Source organism: Eurytemora carolleeae, unplaced genomic scaffold (assembly GCF_000591075.1).
Source record: "Eurytemora carolleeae unplaced genomic scaffold, Eaff_2.0 scaffold34, whole genome shotgun sequence".
Classification (NCBI taxonomy): domain Eukaryota; kingdom Metazoa; phylum Arthropoda; class Copepoda; order Calanoida; family Temoridae; genus Eurytemora; species Eurytemora carolleeae.
Window position 1 is genome coordinate 2,354 of NW_019396116.1, and position 21,566 is coordinate 23,919.

General features: G+C 34.6%; 1 protein-coding gene across 3 annotated transcripts; it reads left to right on the forward strand.

Moving 5' to 3' along the window:
* Window positions 1–712: 712 nt before the first annotated feature.
* Window positions 713–21,316, forward strand: LOC111695398 (E3 ubiquitin-protein ligase MIB1). Of its 3 annotated transcripts, none has more exons than XM_023464717.1 (29): window positions 713–873; window positions 1,631–1,700; window positions 2,112–2,171; window positions 2,583–2,645; window positions 3,132–3,239; window positions 3,997–4,074; window positions 4,909–5,044; window positions 5,739–5,865; window positions 6,516–6,596; window positions 7,335–7,358; window positions 7,737–7,911; window positions 8,088–8,244; window positions 9,048–9,107; window positions 9,184–9,273; window positions 11,243–11,317; window positions 11,589–11,627; window positions 11,778–11,855; window positions 12,166–12,217; window positions 12,991–13,079; window positions 13,575–13,716; window positions 14,855–15,095; window positions 16,290–16,365; window positions 16,598–16,707; window positions 17,469–17,577; window positions 18,260–18,430; window positions 19,526–19,609; window positions 19,861–19,986; window positions 20,266–20,328; window positions 21,149–21,316. In XM_023464717.1, the coding sequence occupies exons 1-29, from the start codon at window positions 798–800 to the stop codon at window positions 21,299–21,301; spliced, it is 2,913 nt and encodes a 970-aa protein (XP_023320485.1). In that variant the 5' UTR covers window positions 713–797; the 3' UTR covers window positions 21,302–21,316. The 3 variants fall into 3 exon arrangements, with proteins under 3 accessions (XP_023320485.1, XP_023320486.1, XP_023320487.1); XM_023464718.1 differs by lacking the exon at window positions 21,149–21,316 and adding an exon at window positions 20,988–21,071; XM_023464719.1 differs by lacking the exon at window positions 21,149–21,316 and adding an exon at window positions 20,828–20,911.
* Window positions 21,317–21,566: the final 250 nt, after the last annotated feature.

A 21,566-nucleotide genomic window follows, 5' to 3' on the forward strand; every position in this document is an offset into this window, starting at 1 on the left:
GCTGTGTAGTGTATTAGATTACAGATCTTTAAACTGCAAGCTGAACTCGCTGAATACTTTAGAATGAGATATCCTTAATTGAGATCTTAATCTGAGTATATCCAAATAAACACACTTAATTGAATGATTTTCTTATTAAACCTCTCTTTCTTGGATAATGGATATAGTAGAGAATAATCATAAACCGTTTCTGTATGTTATATCTTAAATGGCGCGCAAAATTTCAAATTTATTGGTTACTTATACGTAACTCTGATTCCTCTGATGTTGTATTTTATACACTCTTCCGGATACAAGTCCAAGATCAGGTTGGTCTCGAATTAAGAAAAAGAGAGGATTAAGTATTAATCTCGACATCCACCAGTTACCAGCTCTGGTTTCTGACCTTAATAATTATAGTTGCCACATCTCCTTTCTTTCTACTTTTAGTTGCATCCTGCCATATTGCTTAATACCGCGGTCATTTCCCCAGTAGCGTGAAATTTTTTGATCGAAAGCTGGGAAACTTAAGTCAAAATGCTCATTATATCGCATTTATTGAACTTAAAATTAAGCAGTGGATAATTTTCTTTAAATTAAGGTTGTTTACAGCTATATTGTTTTATTTGGATAGTTGTCATCTAATCGTTTCTGTTGGTTCTTTTATAGCAATGGCAGCATCGGGTCCGTCCAAGTTTAAGAAATTAGGAAACTACGAATAAATGGCGGCTTTATATGTGGATGCCATAATTTTTCCAGATGTTGAAGAATTAAACTAAATTGGTTTCTGGGCCGGCCTAGTAATCTCATTTCCAAATATGGCCGGAGATCAATCCAACTCTACCGGAGCTGGAGCGCCGGCCAACTCGGTCCCACAAAATGCTCAAAATCAAGGTCTGTAAATTCTGTTGGTTTATGCATTTTAATAATTGCTATTGTTTGAGTTTCCATCTATACTATTTAGTTTTTTTCAAAAAAAGTTTTGTTGCATGAAATGTATTTAACACTACTCAAATACTGGCTGTCTTTTAGATTCATCAAACATAATAGAAATATCTTTAAAAAGTACATTTCAGCTTCTCCTACGGTGAGCTTTAGTGATGGAACTTTTTTAAAACGTTTGTAAATTATCTTAAAGCCATGATAAACAAATTCGCCATTTTGATCAGCATATATCTTTTGAATGAGAGGCAAAGATAAAAGTTATATTTCCTGTTTTTAGCCTGAAAAGGCCATAATCGTAACACTTATGGATTGATTTTGTAGAAAATAGTAAAAACCCAACAGGCATTTACTAAACGAATTACCAAATCTGTTTATCATGATTGTAAGATAATTTATAGATGTTTTGAGAACTCTATCTCTAAGTCTGACCATGGGAAAAACTTAAATGGGCTTTTTGCATATATTTCTTTTTGCACATAAAGCTAAATAACCTACAAACCAAGCTAATTTTTGCTCTTGCATTTATTTTTCTTAAATGTACACGTACATTATATTTAGTTCTCAATGTGAATTAGACAATATTTGGTCAAGGAAAAACATAAAATGATCAGATTTTTTGTACAATTCGAAAAATCAAAAAGACCTAATATTTGAGTAGTGTCAAATAATACAATATCAATGTTTTTATTTATTTTTCATTTGTAAGGGGCTGGTGGAGGTGGTAGTAGCAGAACAGCAAGGCTGATGATGGAGGGCGTAGGAAGTAGAGTTGTCAGGTGAAATTTAGCTTTCTCAGGGCAAGGGGTTGTTACACCCCCCCCCCCCCCTCCCATTAACCCGCCCCCTCACCCTACCCATCACTTAACCATGTTAGGGCTTAGCAATATCGTGTCCAATTCATAATGAACGTTTCCTCTTCCTTAAATTTGTCTAATTTATCTTAGTCTTTAGTACATTTCCTTTAATGTTTTCTTTTATTACAAGTAACTTTTGGTTTAACTTTTTTCAATAAATTATCTTTTGGCAGCTAAAGTAACTTTTTTGTCCAAAATAACTGGTTTTTGAATATTATTAGATATTACATCTTAACATTTTTCGGATAACAGTTTAAAATGAATCGATTTGATTCTAAAAATATATTTATAAATATAAAACTTTGTTGATGGATTGCATTTTATCTTGTTCAGGGGGCCAGACTGGAAATGGGGTAAACAGGACGGAGGCGAAGGACATGTTGGCACTGTTAGGAATATATTCAAGAAATATATTAATTTGTTTCTGCAATTTTCCTTTCCATTCTTTTATTTAATAAGATACATTCTCTCGTTTTGTTTCTCTTATTAAAAGGAGACACGAATGAGGTCGCACGAATGTGATGCACTGATAAAATCACCGACAATTAGATTAACTGCTTTCAATCTAAAAAGATTTCTTAAAGCATTAACTTCTACAAATGAAAATGAACTTGAAGGTTTGTCCCTCTTTCTGATGAAAACCAAGAAATCATTAGTTTTTCTCCATTTAGCAAAAAAAAAAACATAAAAACCATTCTGGGTATATAAAAAGATATTTGAATAGAGATGGGTGGTGCGGCGGGTGGTAACTGGTTTCCAAGAAAATATACGTCACTGATTCTTCACGAATATGAGACTGTTAAGAAATTTTGAGAGTGTAGAGGAGGTTGTTGTTGTCTGGGACAATGGAACAGCAGCTAATTATAGGTTAGTGCAACATCGATTTTCTATGATTCTATAGAACTTTGCTTGCCTGTCCGTTTGCATCAAACAAACTTTAAAACGACAAATTTTTATTTGTGGGGTTTATGAATGCACAGAATTTCAAAAAGTTGTATCCAAAATTTTAGATTTTTAAAATTTGTTTGAAAATCCTTGAAAAAATATCATTAAATTTGCAAACTTGTTTTTTTTTTATGCTGTACAAGGAAAAGATGCTCACATGCAGATAGAGCCACATCTAGAAGTTGTTCGCGTACTAAAAGCCTAGTGTTTTTATAATTGAAAAAACATCTCTATTCTTCTCGTTTCTTTCAAGAAACTATCAGAAAAATGATTGATTGATTGATAGTTAGATTGCCTGATTAATTGGATGCTTGACTGACAATGACAATGACAGTGGCAATGGCAATGGTAATGGTGTTGCTAAATATTACTTAAAATTTGTATTTTTTCCATTGAAAATATTTTAAGATGTTCCGGTGCCTTTGATCTGCGTATTCTGGACAGTGCTCCCACTGGAAGTAAACATGACGGAACAATGTGTGATACATGTCGACAGCAACCAATATTTGGTATTAGGTGAATATCTTCTAATTCAGGGTGCTCCCTCCTCCCCTTTTCTTTTTTATCTTCTAATTCAGGGTGCTTACTGCCTCTTCTTTTTTATCTTCTAATCCAGGGTGTTCCCTGCCCTCTTTTTTTAAATCTTCTAATCCAGGGTGTTCCCTGCCCTCTTCTTCTATCTTTTAATTCAGGGTGCTTACTGCCTCATCTTTTTTATCTTCTAATTCAGGGTGTTCCCTGCCCTCGATCTTCTTTTAAATCTTCTAATCAAGGGTGTTCCCTGCCCTCTTCTTTTATCTTTTAATTCGGGGTGCTTAGTGCTTACTGCCTCTTCTTTTTTATCTTCTAATTCAGGGTGCTCCCTGCCCTCTTCTTTTATCTTTTAATTCAGGGTGCTCTCTGCCCTCTTCTTATTTATGTTCTAATTCAGGGTGCTCCCTGCCCTCTTTTTATTTATCTTCTAATTCAGGGTGCTCCCTGCCTCTTCTTATTATCTTCTAATTCAGGGTGCTCCCTGCCTCTTCTTATTTATCTTCTAATTCAGAGTGCTCCCTGCGTCTTCTTATTTATCTTCTAATTCAGGGTGCTCTCTGCCCTCTTTTTTAAAAATCTTTTAATTCAAATTTTAATATCATACAGGTAAAAAAATAATGGCCTATTTTTTCATTTTCCCAAAGCTGCTAAATTTATTTCTCCGTGCCGTAAGGGGTTGGAGAAGATGTATTTTGAGAAATGTTAAACTTTAATCTAATCTGACATCTTCTTGTTTTAGATGGAAGTGTGGAGAGTGTACTAACTACGATCTGTGTTCCTTTTGTTACCATGGAGACAAACATCATCTCCGGCATCGGTAAGTCTTTTTTTCACTCATTTTATTATTGGTCAGACATTTTTTTTTCATTAATTATTTTTCTCTTGGCATAGATCGTCTATTTTTCCTTTAAGATAAATTTTCTCCTGACACCGGGCATTAATCATGCATTTTTTCAAGAAAAATTGTTCACTTACCGTTGTGAATTGTTGAATTGTTGTTTAGGGCCAATAGATTTTACAAGTTCCCTTCAGTTTGGAAATCTTTGTACAGTCACAAAGACCCGGTATGTATTTACGATTAAACGGACGATTTTACAACTGTCTTCGGCCTTTGAAATAGTTTACAACATTCATATTTGTCAATCTTATTTTACAAATATGATTGAGGAAACGATTATCACAAAATAGCAAAGATGTAAGACGATTGTAAAGTGGTTTGATTAATTGTCAATAAATTCCGGTTCTTTGAGATTATGACTGTATGAATGTTATTTTTTTACCCCCAGAACAATCGTAGGTCAAGGTTGTATATAAGGTTAAATACTCTGAATGCGCTCCAATGCAGGTAAATGTCTTTTTTTGCAATGGACACTTTGAATCCTCCTATGACGTCATGGATTCTTAACTAACAATCATCACATTTAGCAAGTGTATTGTGTGTGCTAACAAGTTTGAAGCTAAAAAGTGCAATTATAATTCAAGTTTTAAGTTTTGAGTTCGTTTATATTAAACGAGCCGCACAATTTATTATTCTTAAAAATAAGCAGTGACGTCATTTCAGGATTTACAGTGTTAATCGCTATAAAAGCAGTCTTTACCTACATTAGAGCTCATCTAGACCATCTATCTTTATTATACAACCTTGGTGTAGGTTCTACCGAATAGCAACGGTTGGTAGTGAGCGTGTATTACTGGAGCCGAGGAGAAAAAGTAAGAAGATTCCAGTTCGAGGGATTTATCCAGGAGCCAGGGTTATCAGGGGTGTAGACTGGCAGTGGGAGGACCAGGTAATAACTGGAATTTATATATTTTTGTTTTCTACGTCCGTTTGTATCCAATAAACTTGTCAGACCCAAGTTTTTTTGGGGTTACCTAGTTTATGAATGGTTAAAACAGATTTTGCTAAGCAATAAGGGCGTTTTTTACAATCCAGTTTTATGACGTTCATATAAAAACGGGTTACTTGAAATGCAACATTTAAAAGCTTAAATTGTTGACAGAAAAGGCGAAATGAAAGCAATGTATTAGCATTATACAAAAATTATTGCCTTTTGCCATTTTTCTCGCAAATTTTTGGAATGTGGATCGTCAACAATGGTTAAAATCGAGCTTGTTAGTTCAATGTACAAGTCAAATTTCATTTTTCTTCCTAAGACCATAAGAATTCTTAAAAATAAACGCCTTTATAGATAATTAAATTATAATTGAAATTGTATCTGTAGGGATGCCATATCGATTAAATTAACGTTCAATTAAGCTCTGAAGTCAGCTGTTCACAAACCTAACCCTCTAATATTTAGGTTACATCATATTTTTTTTGTAAAAATACTTGAAAGGATGAATTTTTAAAAATTGGAAGATTAGCTCAACTACTAATATTTGTTAAAAAAGACCATAGTCCACGTTAGTCCAAATGAACATTTTTCCGACCGAACGTTAGTTCAATCGGTCATTAGTCCAATTGATATGACACCTCTATAGGATGGAGGGAATGGTAGACGAGGAAAAGTGACCGAGGTACAGGACTGGTCAGCTGCCAGCCCCCGGTCAGCCGCCTATATAATCTGGGATACTGGAGCTAAGAATCTATACAGGGTCGGCTTTGAAGGTAATGGTTACATCCTAATGGGACTGCATCCTTTATTTTAAATGATCTATCAATTAATTGGTTAATTATTACACTGCAGTCACTTAAATATAGAACAAATAAATTCGAAAATTCACAGTTTTAAGAACAAGGAAATCTTTCATCAATTTTGCTCAACTGAACGTTTCACAACGGTACCCAATAAACATTCCATTTAACATGCTAGATTCACAACGGTACACACTAAACACTCCATTTAACAAGGTAGAATCACATCAGTACCCACTAAACACTCCATTTAACATGCTAGATTCACAACGGTACCCAACAAACACTCCATTTAACAAGTTAGATTTACATCGGTACCCAATAAACACTCCATTTGACATGATAGATTCACATCGGTATCCACTAAACACTCCATTTAACAAGCTAGATTCACGTCGGTACTCACTAAACACTCCATTTAACAAGCTAGATTCACATCAGTACCCACTAAACATTCCATTTAACAAGCTAGATTCACACCAGTACCCACTAACAAGCTAGATATGGGTATGCACATTTAATGGAGCTCACTTGAAATAACGTTTAAAATTTGATAACACTTCAAATATTATAATGATTGTAAGGATTATATTGAAAACACTTTCCCAGTATAGAATTGTTAGGTATGGCTGATTTGAAAGCTGTGAGTGATGCTAAGGGAGGATCAGTTTACCGTGATCATCTCCCTCTGCTGGGGGAATCAGGTAAACGGTACCCACTAAACACTCCATTTAACATGCTAGATTCACACCGGTACCCACTAAACACTCTATTTAACAAGCTAGATTCACAACGGTGCCCACTAAACACTCCATTTAACAAGCTAGATTCACAACGGTGCCCACTAAACACTCCATTTAACAAGCTAGATTCACAATGGTACCCACTAAACACTTCATTTAACATGCTAGATTCACAACGGTACCCGTTAAACACTCCATTTAACATGCTAGATTCACAATGGTACCCACTAAACACTTCATTTAACAAGCTTTATTCACATCGGTACCCACTAAACACTCCATTTAACAAGCTAGATTCACAAGGGTACCCACTAAACATTTGGTTGAGCAAAAATAATGAAAGATTTCCTTGTTCTTAAAACTGTGAATTTTCGAATTTAATTTTTTCTATATTTAAGTGACTTATGGAAAAAGGAAATTGTTTAAATATCACTTTAATTGATAGTCAAACAACGATAAATTGTTACTTATATTAAGGTTTAAGTATATCTTGGTGATATGGGTATGCACATTTAATCGAGCACACTTGAAATAACGTTCAAAATTTGATAACACTTCTAATATTATGATGGATTATAAGGATTATATTGAAAACTTTTTCCAGTTTAGAATTGTTAGGTATGGCTGATTTGAAAGCTGTGAGTGATGCTAAGGGAGGATCAGTTTACCGTGATCATCTCCCTCTGCTGGGGGAATCAGGTCCTGGACGCAGCGCTCCAACAGGCAGGAATTCATGGCAGACGCAATCTATGAATGAGTTTAAAAGGGGGGGGAGGAGGGAATTTGGACAGGGGAAACGATGTTTTAAGAGTTGCGAAAAAACTGAGTATCTTCACAATAATTAATAGGTTTTTCCTCTTTTGATTCTCATTCATCTTCCCTTAAATTAATTATTTTCCGCACTTTTGCGATAAAAGACCCTAAACCGACACATATCTAATCTGCGAAGGAAAGAATTATTTTGAAAGAAGAGGAGCGAATGGATGTTCAATAATTTGTCCCACCCCCTTCCTCGCTAACCACCTCTATCTTATCAAATAATTAAATGTGGGTGGTTGGTTATATTTATAAAAAATGCAACATATAAATTCCTTCCGTCAGGTTTAGTGGTAGGTGACCTGGTAAGTGTTGATCTAGAACTAGAGATAGTCCAACATCTTCAACATGGACATGGTGGTTGGACAGAGGGGATGTTTGAGTGTCTTGGGCAGTCCGGTAGCGTGGTCGGTATAGATGAAGATCATGATATTGTTGTATCCTACTCATCAGGGAATAGGTTAGTTAGGGGTTGGATAGAGTAAGTTCTTTTTCTTCCCCCCCCCTGATGTTCAAAAATTTTCCCCATTAAAGCCTAATTAAACGGGAAACATTTTTTAGAGAGGATGAAGAGGTTAAAGACTGTTCCAGAAAACCTAAACCACCTGTTGTTTATTTAAACAAACCGTATTTCAGGTGGACGTTTAACCCAGCAGTTTTAACTAAGGTTGGATCTCCTGTTACCCAGGGTGCAGGAGGAGTACTAGGTGCTGCTGGTGTACTAGGAGCTGTAGGAGGATCCCCTCCTAGTCCTGTCAACAGCTCTCAACAAGGAGGAGTTCTTCCTCAGCAGGTTCGTTTTCTATCCTTCTTGGACTAAAAACAAAAGTAAGCTTTCCTGTAAATAGTTTAAGCCTTGAACTGTTGCTCTGAAAGTCGGCAATTTAAAATCTTTTTCAAATTTTGTCATATTTTTCTTTTCAAATTGGCGCATTTTCAAAAATAAATTTGATTATTATTCTTATTATTTTTATTCTTATTCTTATCCTTATCCTTATCCTTATCCTTATCCTTATCCTTATTCTTCTATTACTACTACTACTATTACTACTAATACTATTACTACTACTACTTTTACTATAACTACTATTACTATTACTACTACTTCTATTACTATTATTATTACTATTACTTTTACTATTACTATCACTATTACGATTATTATTACTAATACTACTAATACTAATACTACTAATACTACTATTAGTACTATTACTACTACTATTACTACTATCACTACTATCACTACTATCACTACTATTACTACTATTACTATTATTTCTACTATGACTACTATTACTTCTATTACTACTATTACTTCTAATACTACTATTACTACTTTTACTCCTATTACTATTATTACTTTTACTAATACTGTTACTATTCTACTATTACTATTATTACTATTACAATTATTACTGGTACTATTATTACTGTTACTATTTTTACTATTATTACTATTACTACTATTATAACTACTATTACCATTATTACTGTTACTACTATTATTACTATTATTACTATTTTTACTTTTATTACTATTATTACTTTTATAACTATTTTTACTATTGTTACTTATTATTATTAATTATTTAGTTATCTGTTGGGGACTTGGTTCAAATCTGTTCAGATATGGAGAGATTGAAAATATTACAGGTTACAGGGGTTTAAAACTAACTTTAAACTTTATTATTTAGTTTTTTTCTCGAGATTTTATTCCATGATTTCTTAGAGAGGACATGGTGAGTGGGCTGAGGCTATGAGTCCTACTCTTGGCAAGATCGGCAGAATACAACAGATCTATCATGATAACGATCTCAAGGTAAGTTCAGCTGATATATCATGCTAACGATCTCTCAAGGTATATAAGATTATTATTTTTCTTCCTTAGGGGCTTTGTTTGACTGCATCCTTTATTTTAAATGATCTATCAATTTTCACAAAGTTTACATGTTTTTTTTCTTTTGTTGAATTATGGAATAAAATTTGTGTTTAAGTTTTTAAGAGAAATGATTAATTCTGAGGTGAGAGGTTTCTAAAGGGGGACAAAAACTTTCCAGTTAAGCTCTACCTTTTCCCCCCCCCCCATTTTTTTTTTTTGGTTATTTGGTGAATTAATCTTTAGACCCCAGCGAGAATATCTGCATAGAGTCTGTAGATTCACTGAGTAAATATTTATATCACTATTTTTACTCAAACGATGTCTCCACCATATCGTCGGTAAATGTTTTAACCATTTAATGATTTCTAGCGTTTTTAACTTCTTCCGGTAAACTGTTCCATAAATTCACTACTCATTCACTAAAAAAATTGGCCCTCAATTCCAGTCTAGATCGCGAGGGCATCATATTTAGTGGATCTGCAGTTAGACAAGTTAATATATGTTCCGCTGATCAGACTATATTAAACCATGTATTACTCTCTACATCATCAAAACCACGGATAATCTTAAAAGTTTTAGCATGTCGATATAGATCCTTCTGTTCTCCAGGGATTCAAGTCTCAGTTCTTTTAGTTAATCTTCATAATTTCTACCAGACAGTCCAGATATCATATTAATGGCTCTACGTTGCACCCGTTCTAGTATATCTTTGTCTACAGCTGTCCAGGGACTCCACGCTGAGACAAAAAACTTCAAATGGCATCTCACATATTGTTTATACAAGTTAAGGAAAACATAACGATCTCTAAAATGGAATGCGCGTGAAATTGTTTCAAGTATATAATTTGCTGTTTTAGCAGCTTCTTGGCACTGTATTGAGTGTTTTAAATCAGGTGACACTTTCACACCAATATCTTTCTCTACTTTAACCTCAGAGAACTTAATTCCGTTCATAAAGTATTCATATTTGGGATTATTATGTCCAACATGAAGAATTTTGCATTTAGCAACATTAAATGACATTCCCCATATGTCTGCCCATTCACACAGCAGGTTAAGACAATCCTGTAATTTATCACGATCTTCCTCGTAACAAAATACACTGTTAGAATACACTGTGCAAGTTTGGTGATATCTGCGAATTTTCTCATTATCGCAATAAATTTGGTTAAGGTGTCTATATCATTGATAAATATTACGAAAGTTATTAGTCCGAGTACAGATCCTTGGGGTACACCTGAGAGTACAGGTTCCCAGCTGGATTGTTCTCCATTGATGATCACTCTTTGACTTCTTCCAGTCAGCCAGTTGTTAATCCATTGGTGTCAAGTATTTTCGCTAAGACAATTTTCCAATGGGCGACTTCCCAAGTGACGTTTTCCCAAACGGTAACTTCCCAAATGTGTACAATTTTCCATGCGGCAACTTCCCAAAGGTTAGGTTAGGCCGTCTTAGGCGCCGCAGGGAGCCGAACGCTGCGGCTAGGGCAGACTTGGAAAGTTGTCGCTTTGGAAATTGCACATTAGGGAAATTGTCACTTGGGAAAATATCCTTGGGAAGTTGCCGCTTGGGAAAGTACCTAACTTAATTTTTTTTATACCTCAATGGGAAGTTCTTTTAATATTATCTATATATAATCTAAAGATATTCGCTCATATATATGCATATGTCAACTATAGCTGGCCAAACGGCCCGGCTGGACTAAATTGGTTGAAACGTGTTGAGGAAACCCATGGGTTCCCTGGGGGACGGGTAACATGGGCTAAACAAATTTCCTTATTCAAGAACCGATTTTTTTGTTGCAAAATTCGAAATTTTTATTAAGTGTTCACGGGCAACGCCGGGCACTTTAGCTAGTATTTTATATAAACATATATTCCCCTGAATTATGAAGCTGTAATATCTCTAGGTTGAGGTTTGCGGTACATCCTGGACATACAATCCTGGAGCAGTTAGCAGAGTTGTCGGAGAATCCGGGATACAGGAACACTAGTCAATCAATCAATCATTCCGATAATCAATTGATTTATTAAAATTAATTGTTTATTGTTAATATTAATTGATTAATTAATTATTAATTGTTCTATAAAATCAATTTGTCCTCTGCCACTGCCAGTCATTGAATTTCCTAATTAATAAATACACATGATTCGCGAACGTTATAAAAATTAGCGAAATTTTGTATGTTGTCAAATTTTATTGATACTTTTAAATGATTCCTTCGAAACATCGGATTTATGATTAGTTTCTTATAGGGAGGAAGTTCTGGTGAGAGACTATCAGCACTTCTCAAGGTAAAAAATTTCTATTTTGCGAAAAAACTTTTTTCAAAATATTGAGAAAAAAATTCAGTCATTGAAATTTTTTTTTTGACAGAGACCGGGTAGGAGCGCCTCAGCTTAAAGAAACACATTTCGTAAAAAAATTAATTTTTTTTTGTTTAGAAACTGTTTGAAACCCATGTAAGCGGAGATGCCGTAGAGGAGTTGGTGAAGGCGGCGGCAAACGGAGATTTGAATAAGGTTAATTAATGTTACGTAAATTATTTAATTAACTTTTGTTTGACATTGGTCAGTTTTATTATTGAGACAAATTGGTCAAGAAAGTGATCATTCAATAAAAATATTAATTGCGTAATAAACATTTAGGGTTCCTTATAGTCATGGTAAAATTTGCCATAACAAAATTTAAGTAAACTAAAAAATTGGCATATTTAAACAGTCATTTACTGCCCTGTCTACTGTCTAGTCATAACAAAACAGAATACCGCTGTGTTTCACTGATGGCGCGTATTAAATATTTGAAATCTTATAGTCCTTGTCTAAACTTTAGGTTGAGGAACTGCTGAGCAGACCAGATTGTAATGTTAACGGTGTGTTCGCAGGTAAAAATTTAAAGGAGGATATATTTTACACTGTGCTGTTTCCGAATAGGAGAAAAGATAAATTTTGATGATTTTAATTTTGCGGAAATATGAATTTCAACAAACTCCGAAAAGGAATGTCCGAGGGGAGGAAGGCCAACCACAAAAATATTTCTCGTCCGAGCCATATTCTCCTTCATTTTTTCTTCAGAGTCACCTCGAAATCCTCGTCCGTCCAGAAATATTTTTTAAAGTGTCCAATCCAAGAAGATAAGAATATTTTTTGAGAATCTGGCAACGTTAGGGCATAAAACATGGTTATATTAAAGTTTTGCAATGATTTTATAACGTTGGAATCATCGAGATATTAGTAATAGAGGGGGCATCTGGAATTTTAGACTTCTTGTTGTACAGCCACTGTACACAATGACCCGCTCAGAAATTCTACCTGGGGGGATCATAATTTTATACAAAAGTCCTCTAACAAGTGAAAATGCATGATTCACAATTACCTAACGTGGACAGATTTTTAAAAAGTATTCTTTTCTTCAAGGATTGTACACTTAAAATAAATATTTTTGAAAGGACGAGTATTTCGAGGTGGCTCGGGCAAGAAAATGAAGAGAATATGGTCGGACTAGAAAATGTTGTGGTTGGCCTTCCTTCCCTCAATGTCCAGTGTCCACATTTCCACACAAGGGGGTGCCGGGTGGGGGTCTTCTGAATCTGAAAAATACTTATATGTAGGAAAAACAATTTTTAGTAAAGATTTATTAAGATTTATTTATTTTAAGGTCACACAGCTCTCCAGGCCGCTAGTCAGAACGGTCATCTTGAAGTTCTTCGGCTTCTGCTTAGATCTGGGGCTAATCTCGAGCTAGAGGTCAATATTTTAATGAAACCTTTTCCTTCAATGAAAATTATTGATAATTTGTACCATCAACAGAGTTTTTAATCGTTCTATTTTTTTAATAAAACTGCCAAAATTTCAAAACTGTATTCTGCTAAAGTTTGCATTAAACTTTACTAAAAAAAATGGAAAAACGATCGTAATAATAAGTTCGTTTTTGCTACGTTTTTTTGCATATATTTTCTGCCAGGGTAAAAATTTGGCATAAAATATGAAAAAAAAGTTTAAAAAGCAATTGCCTAAAACAAATTTATAAAAACATTTGTTTTTCTCACACTCTATGCCAAATCTTGATTTAAAAAAAAATACTTGGAAAAACGAACCAACTTAATGCAAATCACTATTTAAGAATAGTGAATACTAAATGAATGGAATTGTACGGAGGTTTGGGAGGAGTAGGTCTTTTATTATGCATTTTATCTTCAAAAAAGGTCGCCAGTAAAGTCAAATTATCAATAACTTGTTTAGGATAAGGATGGAGACCAAGCAGTCCACCATGCCGCCTTTGGCGATGAGCCTGGTGTCATGGAGGTCATCGCCGCGGCGGGTGCAGATCTTAACGCTAGAAACAAACGACGGCAAACCGCTCTGCACATTGCAGTTAATAAAGGTGAATGGTAAATTGTAAATGAGATGACTTGTTTTGACGTGTCGACCGTTCAAGTTTTGTTAAAGTGAGTTTTAAATTTAATTTGTTCCGACCATTTAAAATTTTTACCATTCCTACTTCACAAATTTTTAGTTCTTTGATACCAATAAGACATTTTTACGGTGTAAACTGTACAATTATCAAATAAGAGGGTAAAGTCGTTTGTAATATTTCACTAGTTGTTCCAGTCAGCAGAAGAAACGTTTTATTACAATTCTGAAATAACATGGAGAAAACATGTAAGGAACATTGTTCTCCAATCTAGTTGATTGTATAATGAAAAAATCAATTCTACGGTTCCATTGATAAAATTGGCCTGTATACTGTTAATTGGTCTCTTGTGTGCTTTAGCCCCATTCTTAGTCTGTAATAAAAAACATATAGGTTTTCACAGGGTAAACAAAAACCCCCAGAAAACCATTCTTATCTGGAAGTAAAGATTAGTAGTACTTTGCCTGCTTGTGATTATGTAAAACAATCACAAAATAGAAATCACATTGGTATTATGATGCACAGATATATAGAGTAACATTCTACTATGGCTTTCATCGATAATTTCTTTCAAGAAATATATTCCTAAACAGCAAGTTAGTATAAATTTTTTTTTACATGTTTTGTTTGGGTTGTTAAATAATTGTAAAAAACGTTTCTTCTCCTGACTGAAACAACTGGTAAAATATTACAAACGATTTTACGCTCTTATTTAAAAATTGAACACTGTAAAAATGTCTCATTGGTATCAAATGAATCTTCACGTTTTTCTCTACAATATTTCACTTTCAGCTAAACTACCATGCCTATCCTGTCTCTTCCTTAAATGCTCAATTTTATTTACAGAGAGGCATATGCAAGATAATTCAGTATCTGAAAATATTCGATGTGCCGTCGTTTATCATCCTAAATAAAGGACTTCTCAGTTTATTTCTAACTTGATTTATCAACTCTACGGCTGTTCAAATCCACGGATAAGAATATGTTTTTATTGTATCCTCTGATGAAGTTTAAGCCTAAGGGGTATTGTTGTGCATTTTGAAATGATTGGTCTGTCACTTGTCAGAAATACGTTTAATATCCTTCCCCTTATCTCGGATTTTTTCAGGACACGTTGGTGTTGTAAATATTCTGCTCCGCCTGTCTTGCCATCCCTCCCTCCAGGACAGCGAGGGGGACACGCCACTTCACGATGCTATCTCTAAAAAGCGCGACGATATGCTCGCTTTGTTGCTCGACCATAATGCAGACATTATGCTCACCAACAACAACGGATTTAACGCGCTTCACCATGCTGCACTCAGAGGGAATCCGAGCGCAATGCGGGTTTTACTTTCAAAGCTTCCAAGGTAAAATGTTTTCAAATCCCTTAAACTCTGGACCCCTTTACCCAGAGGCATATTACCCTGATCGCAGAACCGGGGGAGGGGCTATGGGGGCCCAGTCCAGTCTTTTAAAATCAATAAGTTTCACTTTCCAAGGGGTTTCAGGCCTCAATAGAAAAAATCCCACACTGCAAATCCTAATTTCCTTGTAATTTATCACAGACCCCTTTATTTTTCATGACCACTTCTTTTATGCAAAGGGGATGATGGAGATGTCCTATTTCATGTAGGGGGGGGGTTCTGCCTTAATTTTTGGTTCAAATCTTCCAATTTGTTTGCTTCACGTCTAATTAGGGAGCTATTTTCTAAAAATATAATATTGGACACTTTTGACCTCAAATGACCTCTAATGACCTTTAATGACCTCGACCAAAAAAAATGTTTCAACTATGGCTTTATGCATATCAATCGAAAGCTAGGAACCAAGGGAATAAAGTAGCAGCTACAAATCCAGTGGTTTTCCTTCTATTGACCTCTATCGACCTCTAACAACCTCTAATGACCTTAAATTGAAAAGGTTTTAACTATGGCTTCATGCATATCAAACAAAAGCTAGGAGCCCAGGCAGCATAGAATTCAGTGTTCGACCTTCCAATGACCTATAATGACCTCCAACGACCTCCAAGTTGAATTTTTTTTCACTATGGCTTTATGCACTTCAAACGAAAGAGCTTTCGTTTGATGTGCATAAAGAAATTAGAGGTCGTTAGAAGTCGTTAGAGGTCGTTATAGGTCGTTAGAGGTCAATAGAAGTTCAAACACTGAATTCTTTGTTGCTTCTATATCGCCTGGGTTCCTAGCTTTCGTTTGATATGCATAAAGCAAAAGTTAAATTTCAATTTGAGGTCGTTAGAGGTTGTTAGAGGGCGTTAAAGGTCAACAGAAGACCAATCACTGCATTTGTTGCTATTACTGTATTTCATGGCTTCCTAGCTTTTGATTGATATGCATAAAGCCATAGTTTTTTATTGGACGAAGTCATTAAGGTCATTAGAGGTCATTAGTGTCCAATTTTATTTTATTTTTTCGAAAATAGCTCCCCAATTAGACGTGCATCCAAAAATTGGAAGATTTGAACCAATAATGAAGGGAGGGACCCCCCCTACATCAAGTAGGACATCTCCACCATCTCCTTTTATAAAATATTTTATTTGTCAGACCGTGGATAGTTGACGAGAAAAAAGATGATGGATATACAGCCCTTCATCTAGCCAGTCTTAATAACCATATTGAGGTTAGTTAAATCCAATGTGTGTAGAAATAAGGTTGGGGGGGGGGGGGGGGTTTGGAAGAAGGATGGATATACACTATATTATACACTTTATTATACAGCTCTTCATCTTAACAACGATGTAGATGTTAGTCAGTAGTTAAATCCAATGTGTATACGGTTACATTAGTTAATAAACCTTTACTTTAAGTTTTAAAAACTTAAAACTTGTAGTTTATAAAACATTCCTTTAAAGGTTGCCGAACTGCTGGTCCATGTTGGACGGGCCAATATGGATTTACAGAACGTGAATCTTCAGACAGCTCTACATCTTGCTGTAGAGCGACAGCATACAAGTATTGTCAGGTACCTACTGAGAAGGAGGAGCCAGTGCTTTTTTTTTGCTTTAAGGGTCCGGAGCCGCAAAAATATTCGGATCAACGGATCCGTGTCCAAGGGAAAACAAATACTGCAACCTAAAACTGCAAAAAACTTTTTACTTTCAGAATCCAAATCTGAACTGTTAAAAAAAGAGAGATTATAAAAATTTCCTGATATCTGAATGGTTCACCAAGTTTTAGCGTAAAAATAAGCGAAAAAAAGAAAGAAAAATAGTTTGAAAATTCTGCTTTGTTAAAAAGATTCCATAAATCTTAAAGAAATGTTCATGCCCTGAATCTGGATCCATTTTTTTTCCAGTGCGGACTGCGGATTCATGATTCGGATCCGTATTAAAATTAAATGGATCCTAAGCACTGAGGACTGAGGAGCTATATTTTTTTTATCATTTCCAGTTTCCACCCTCAATATGCAGTTTGCCTCAAAAATAGTAGCTGTTTTGTTTTGCTACTTTTCAAAAGCCCGGAATTCAGCGATATAAATCTCAAACATATCATGCTGAAATAGTTAAAACTATTCGAACCTCCAATGCCTTTTTTTTAAATCTGACCATTTCTGGCTGAACACACTGAACCCTGAAAAACTTCAGGTCAGATATGATCCACTAGATCCAAGTGGCGGAGCTCAATCATATCTTTGATTGTATTAAAGCCTACATACAGGTCATGGTACTTTGTCTGTAGGTTGATTGTTAATAATAGTAATATATAATTTGTTATATGTTTTAGGCTGTTAGTCCGTGAAGGATGTAATCTGAATATAACAGATAAGGATGGGGATACTCCTCTTCATGAATCTCTTAGACACCACACACTCTCACAACTGCGTCAGCTTCAGGTAGTTGATAGATATTGCCAGTTGATAGATATTCCCAGTTGATAGATATTGCCAGTTGATAAATATTGCCAGTTGATAGATATTGCCAGTTGATAGATATTGCCAGTTGATAGATATTGCCAGTTAATAATCTACTGTGACAACCTTATTTGAAAAATTACGTTATTATTTTTTAACTTTTCAGTCAGATTTTGAAGTGTTGCCTTCTACACTTTTCTCTTACATTCTTTATCGATTTTTTCTCTTTTCCTTAAACTTTTGTAAGACTTGACACGTCACAAATCCTTTTTAAAAATCTTATTAAAAATCTGTTTAAAAATCTATTGAAAAAATGTATTAAAAAATATTTTTAAAAATCGATTTAAAATCGATTAAAAAATCGATTCAGAAATCTATTAAAACATTGATTAAAAAAATCGATTAAAACATCTTTCTTTAAATCGATTAAAAAATAATCAAAAATAAAAAAAAATTGTAAAAACTCGGTTTGAAATCGGTTAAAAAATTTGTAAAAGCTCGGTTTAAAACTTGGTTAATAATTATTGATTTTGTAACAGATTCAGATTTATTTTATAAAAGGAAGTGTTTAACATTAAATGGGGAATATGATTGACGAGGTTAAAAGAAGAATATATCTAATAAGAGATATAGAAAAACTGAAGATATAAAACTCTGTGTTTAGGACATGCAAGATGTTGGTAAGTTGTTGATGGGATTGGGGTCTGGAGGCTCAGATAAGAAGTCCTCAGCTTCTATAGCCTGTTTTTTGGCGGCCAACGGAGCTGATCTATCCATTAAAAATAAGAAGGGACAGACTCCTCTAGACCTTTGCCCTGATCCAAACCTTTGCAAGGTAAAGTACCATTCTGAGGCGAATTCAAGAAAAAATGTAAACACCCCCCGGACAAATTCCTGACTACGGCCTTGGTCCCATTATTGATTTATTTTAACAGAGAACGAAACTTTTATATATTAAATCTGTGGCTTTTACACTTGTTTGGTAATCCGCTGACGGAAAAGTTCTGACCGTTATCAAGACTCAAGTATGGTCGTGAGTCGACATTAAGCTTAAATTATGTTAGGCTGAAAAGCCGTGATCTGGAAAGGATTGAGATGGCATACCCCGACTAAATCAAGGAGCTTTTTAACAATCCCTGGCTTCTTAATAGCATTTATAACGGAGGGTGACACTTGTTAATTAAATCTGTGGCTTAAGCCCTCAAAAAAGATTTCTTGGTGGTTTTACCTTAAACACTTAATACTTTATCGAATCATTTAAAAAAAGTAGATTTCCAGTTTATTATTATTAACAATCAACCTAAAGACAAAGTACGGATTTTAATAGACTGGATATCGAGTACAGTCGCTGATGCTAAGCGCTTTCTCAAACAAAAGTTTCTCTCTCTGATATAAGCTGATTCTACTATACATAATCAGAAAAGCATTTTCAACCTAATCTAACGAATTTTCTTAATTTCCTTGCTTTTAAATCAACAACCTTTATCTTAGAAAGGATGGTGGAGAAATCTTTTTATAATTAAAAATACACTTTAATTTGTAAATAGAACTTGCTAGTAAGATTAACTAGCTATGAGCTTTCAGATCTTTTTCCTGATATTCCTGATGAGCAGGAGCCCCATATTTATGTGTACTGTAGTTCCAAGAAGGGATGTGGTACATATTCAGCTGCCTTTGCTAAATCTTGTTCACAATTTTCCCAGGGGTCTCTTCTGAAAATCACTTTTTTCCCTAAAAAGTTAGGTATGTCTGTGCGAAGCAGAAAATATTTGATTTTTTCGCTAAATTAGGAAAAATTTACGATTTTTTGAGAATGAATAAAAATTTGGGTAAAAAGTATGAAGAAAACTTTTAAAATTTTATTCCCAGATTTAAACACTCCCATTTGTTCAAGATTCTACGTCTGCTCTCAATGTTGTGTAATGTTTAGGCCCTGCAGAAGTGTGGACGGGATGTGTCCGGACAGGCCATGCAGGGGATAGTTAGAGGGGATGGTATGGTTCATCAAGAGGAGGTAAGAACCACACCGTTTCTATTCATACTGACAACGACAAGTTCATGATTTAATGAGTAGTCAATTAATTTAGCCGAGATCCAAATATCTAATTTTTTTAACGTCTACTACTGAGTACTTAGCCATTTATTAATCGTTGTAAATGCTCTAATTTCTTGCCAGAACTTAAAACCAGGATATGCATTTAATTTTTGAATTGGGAATTTAGACTTTAATCCTAAAACTGGAGACAGAGCTAAGAATTTGTCTAGGATAAGCTGATGGATGAGTGTATGGTTTGCAGTGATCAAAAGAGAAATATTTTATTTTCACCTTGCGGGCATATAACAGTTTGCACTGCTTGTTCTGTTAGGGTCAAGAAATGCCTTCTCTGCAAGGTAATTATTCTTTCAAGGATATGGGGGGGGGTTAGAATCTAATATATTTAGTTGAATAATCATCCCCCCCCCCTCACCCCCATACTTTAGGATGTTCAGTGTTCACGCTGAATCTTTGGTAATGAATCAATACAAGGGGGAAATCAATGAATTTTGGGGTATGACGTATGAAAAAGGGGAAATCAAATATTTTTTTTTGCCTCAAAATAACTTTCTCATTTATAATGGCCGCTGAAAAGAAATTTGATGATGAATACATAAAGTAATTTATATTTTTAGGAGTTTGTGGATGATAGAACTCCAATTGGGGATTGTACTGTATGTACGGATAGTCAAGCTCAGGTGAATTTACATAGTACAGTTTTATTTTAATTTGGGAACTTCAATAGTGAGGCATAGAGCCGGACAGCTAAGAGAGTATCGTAACTTCCGAGTTTCCTTTAAGGGGTCAATGCAATTGCGTAGAGTTTAATTTAAAACTGCCTGACCCTATTCATGAAACCGGAGGCCGAATTTAAAGAATGTGAGCGGCGGCTTAAATCTAAGCCGCGGCTTAAATATGGTTGGTTCCACTTAAAATTGTATCAAATGTTTCAAGATTTAAGCCGGCGCGTAATTCAAACCGGGTTTTGGTGGATTTAAGCCGCGGCTCAAATTCTTTAAATTCGGCCTCGGGTTTCCGATACTCTGTCTTAAGTTATGAGCTCTGGTATTTGAAGTATGTATGTAATGTGTATGAACCGCAATTTACTCTCAAGAAGTATAAAATGTACACAAGGAATACCGAGTTTTGTTTTTGTTAAAACTTCATATAGTTCAATGTACAGTTGACAAAAATAAGGTTCTGTTTAAACCATGTAATTATATGAATGCATTTACAAAGTTCTATGTACACTTACAAACTCTTTAATGTTTGTTAAGGTTCTGTTTAAACCATGTAATTATATGGATGCATGTACAAAGTTCAATGTACACTTACAAACTCTTTAATGTTTGTTAAGGTTCTGTTTAAACCATGTAATCATATGGATGCATGTACAAAGTTCAATGTACACTTACAAACTCTTTAATGTTTGTTAAGGTTCTGTTTAAACCATGTAATCATATGGATGCATGTACAAAGTTCAATGTACACTTACAAACTCTTTTAATGTTTGTTTAGGTTCTGTTTAAACCATGTAATCATATGGTTGCTTGTACTGCCTGTGCTGGGGTCATGAAGAGATGTGTTGAATGCAGGTCAAGAAAAAAGTCGTGTGTTAAATTTTCTGATAAGATCGATTTTGAAGATTTATTTTGTTTTTGGTGTCATTAGTTCCAATGAAACAATTTATGTTTTTTTTTATTCATGAAGTTAACTTTTACTTTTTATGAAACCTATCAATTATCGTTACTTTAATAATTACTTTTCAGTCCTTTCTAAACCATGCCCTTGTATAATACAGTAATAAAAAAATTTGGATTGATCGTTGTCCTCGTTCATTCACTAAAGAACATTTCTCTGAGTCGTAACTTTTAATTTTCTAAACTGATATATATCTAATGTATAACCCCCCTCCCTCTCTTTCCGTAAATGCAGC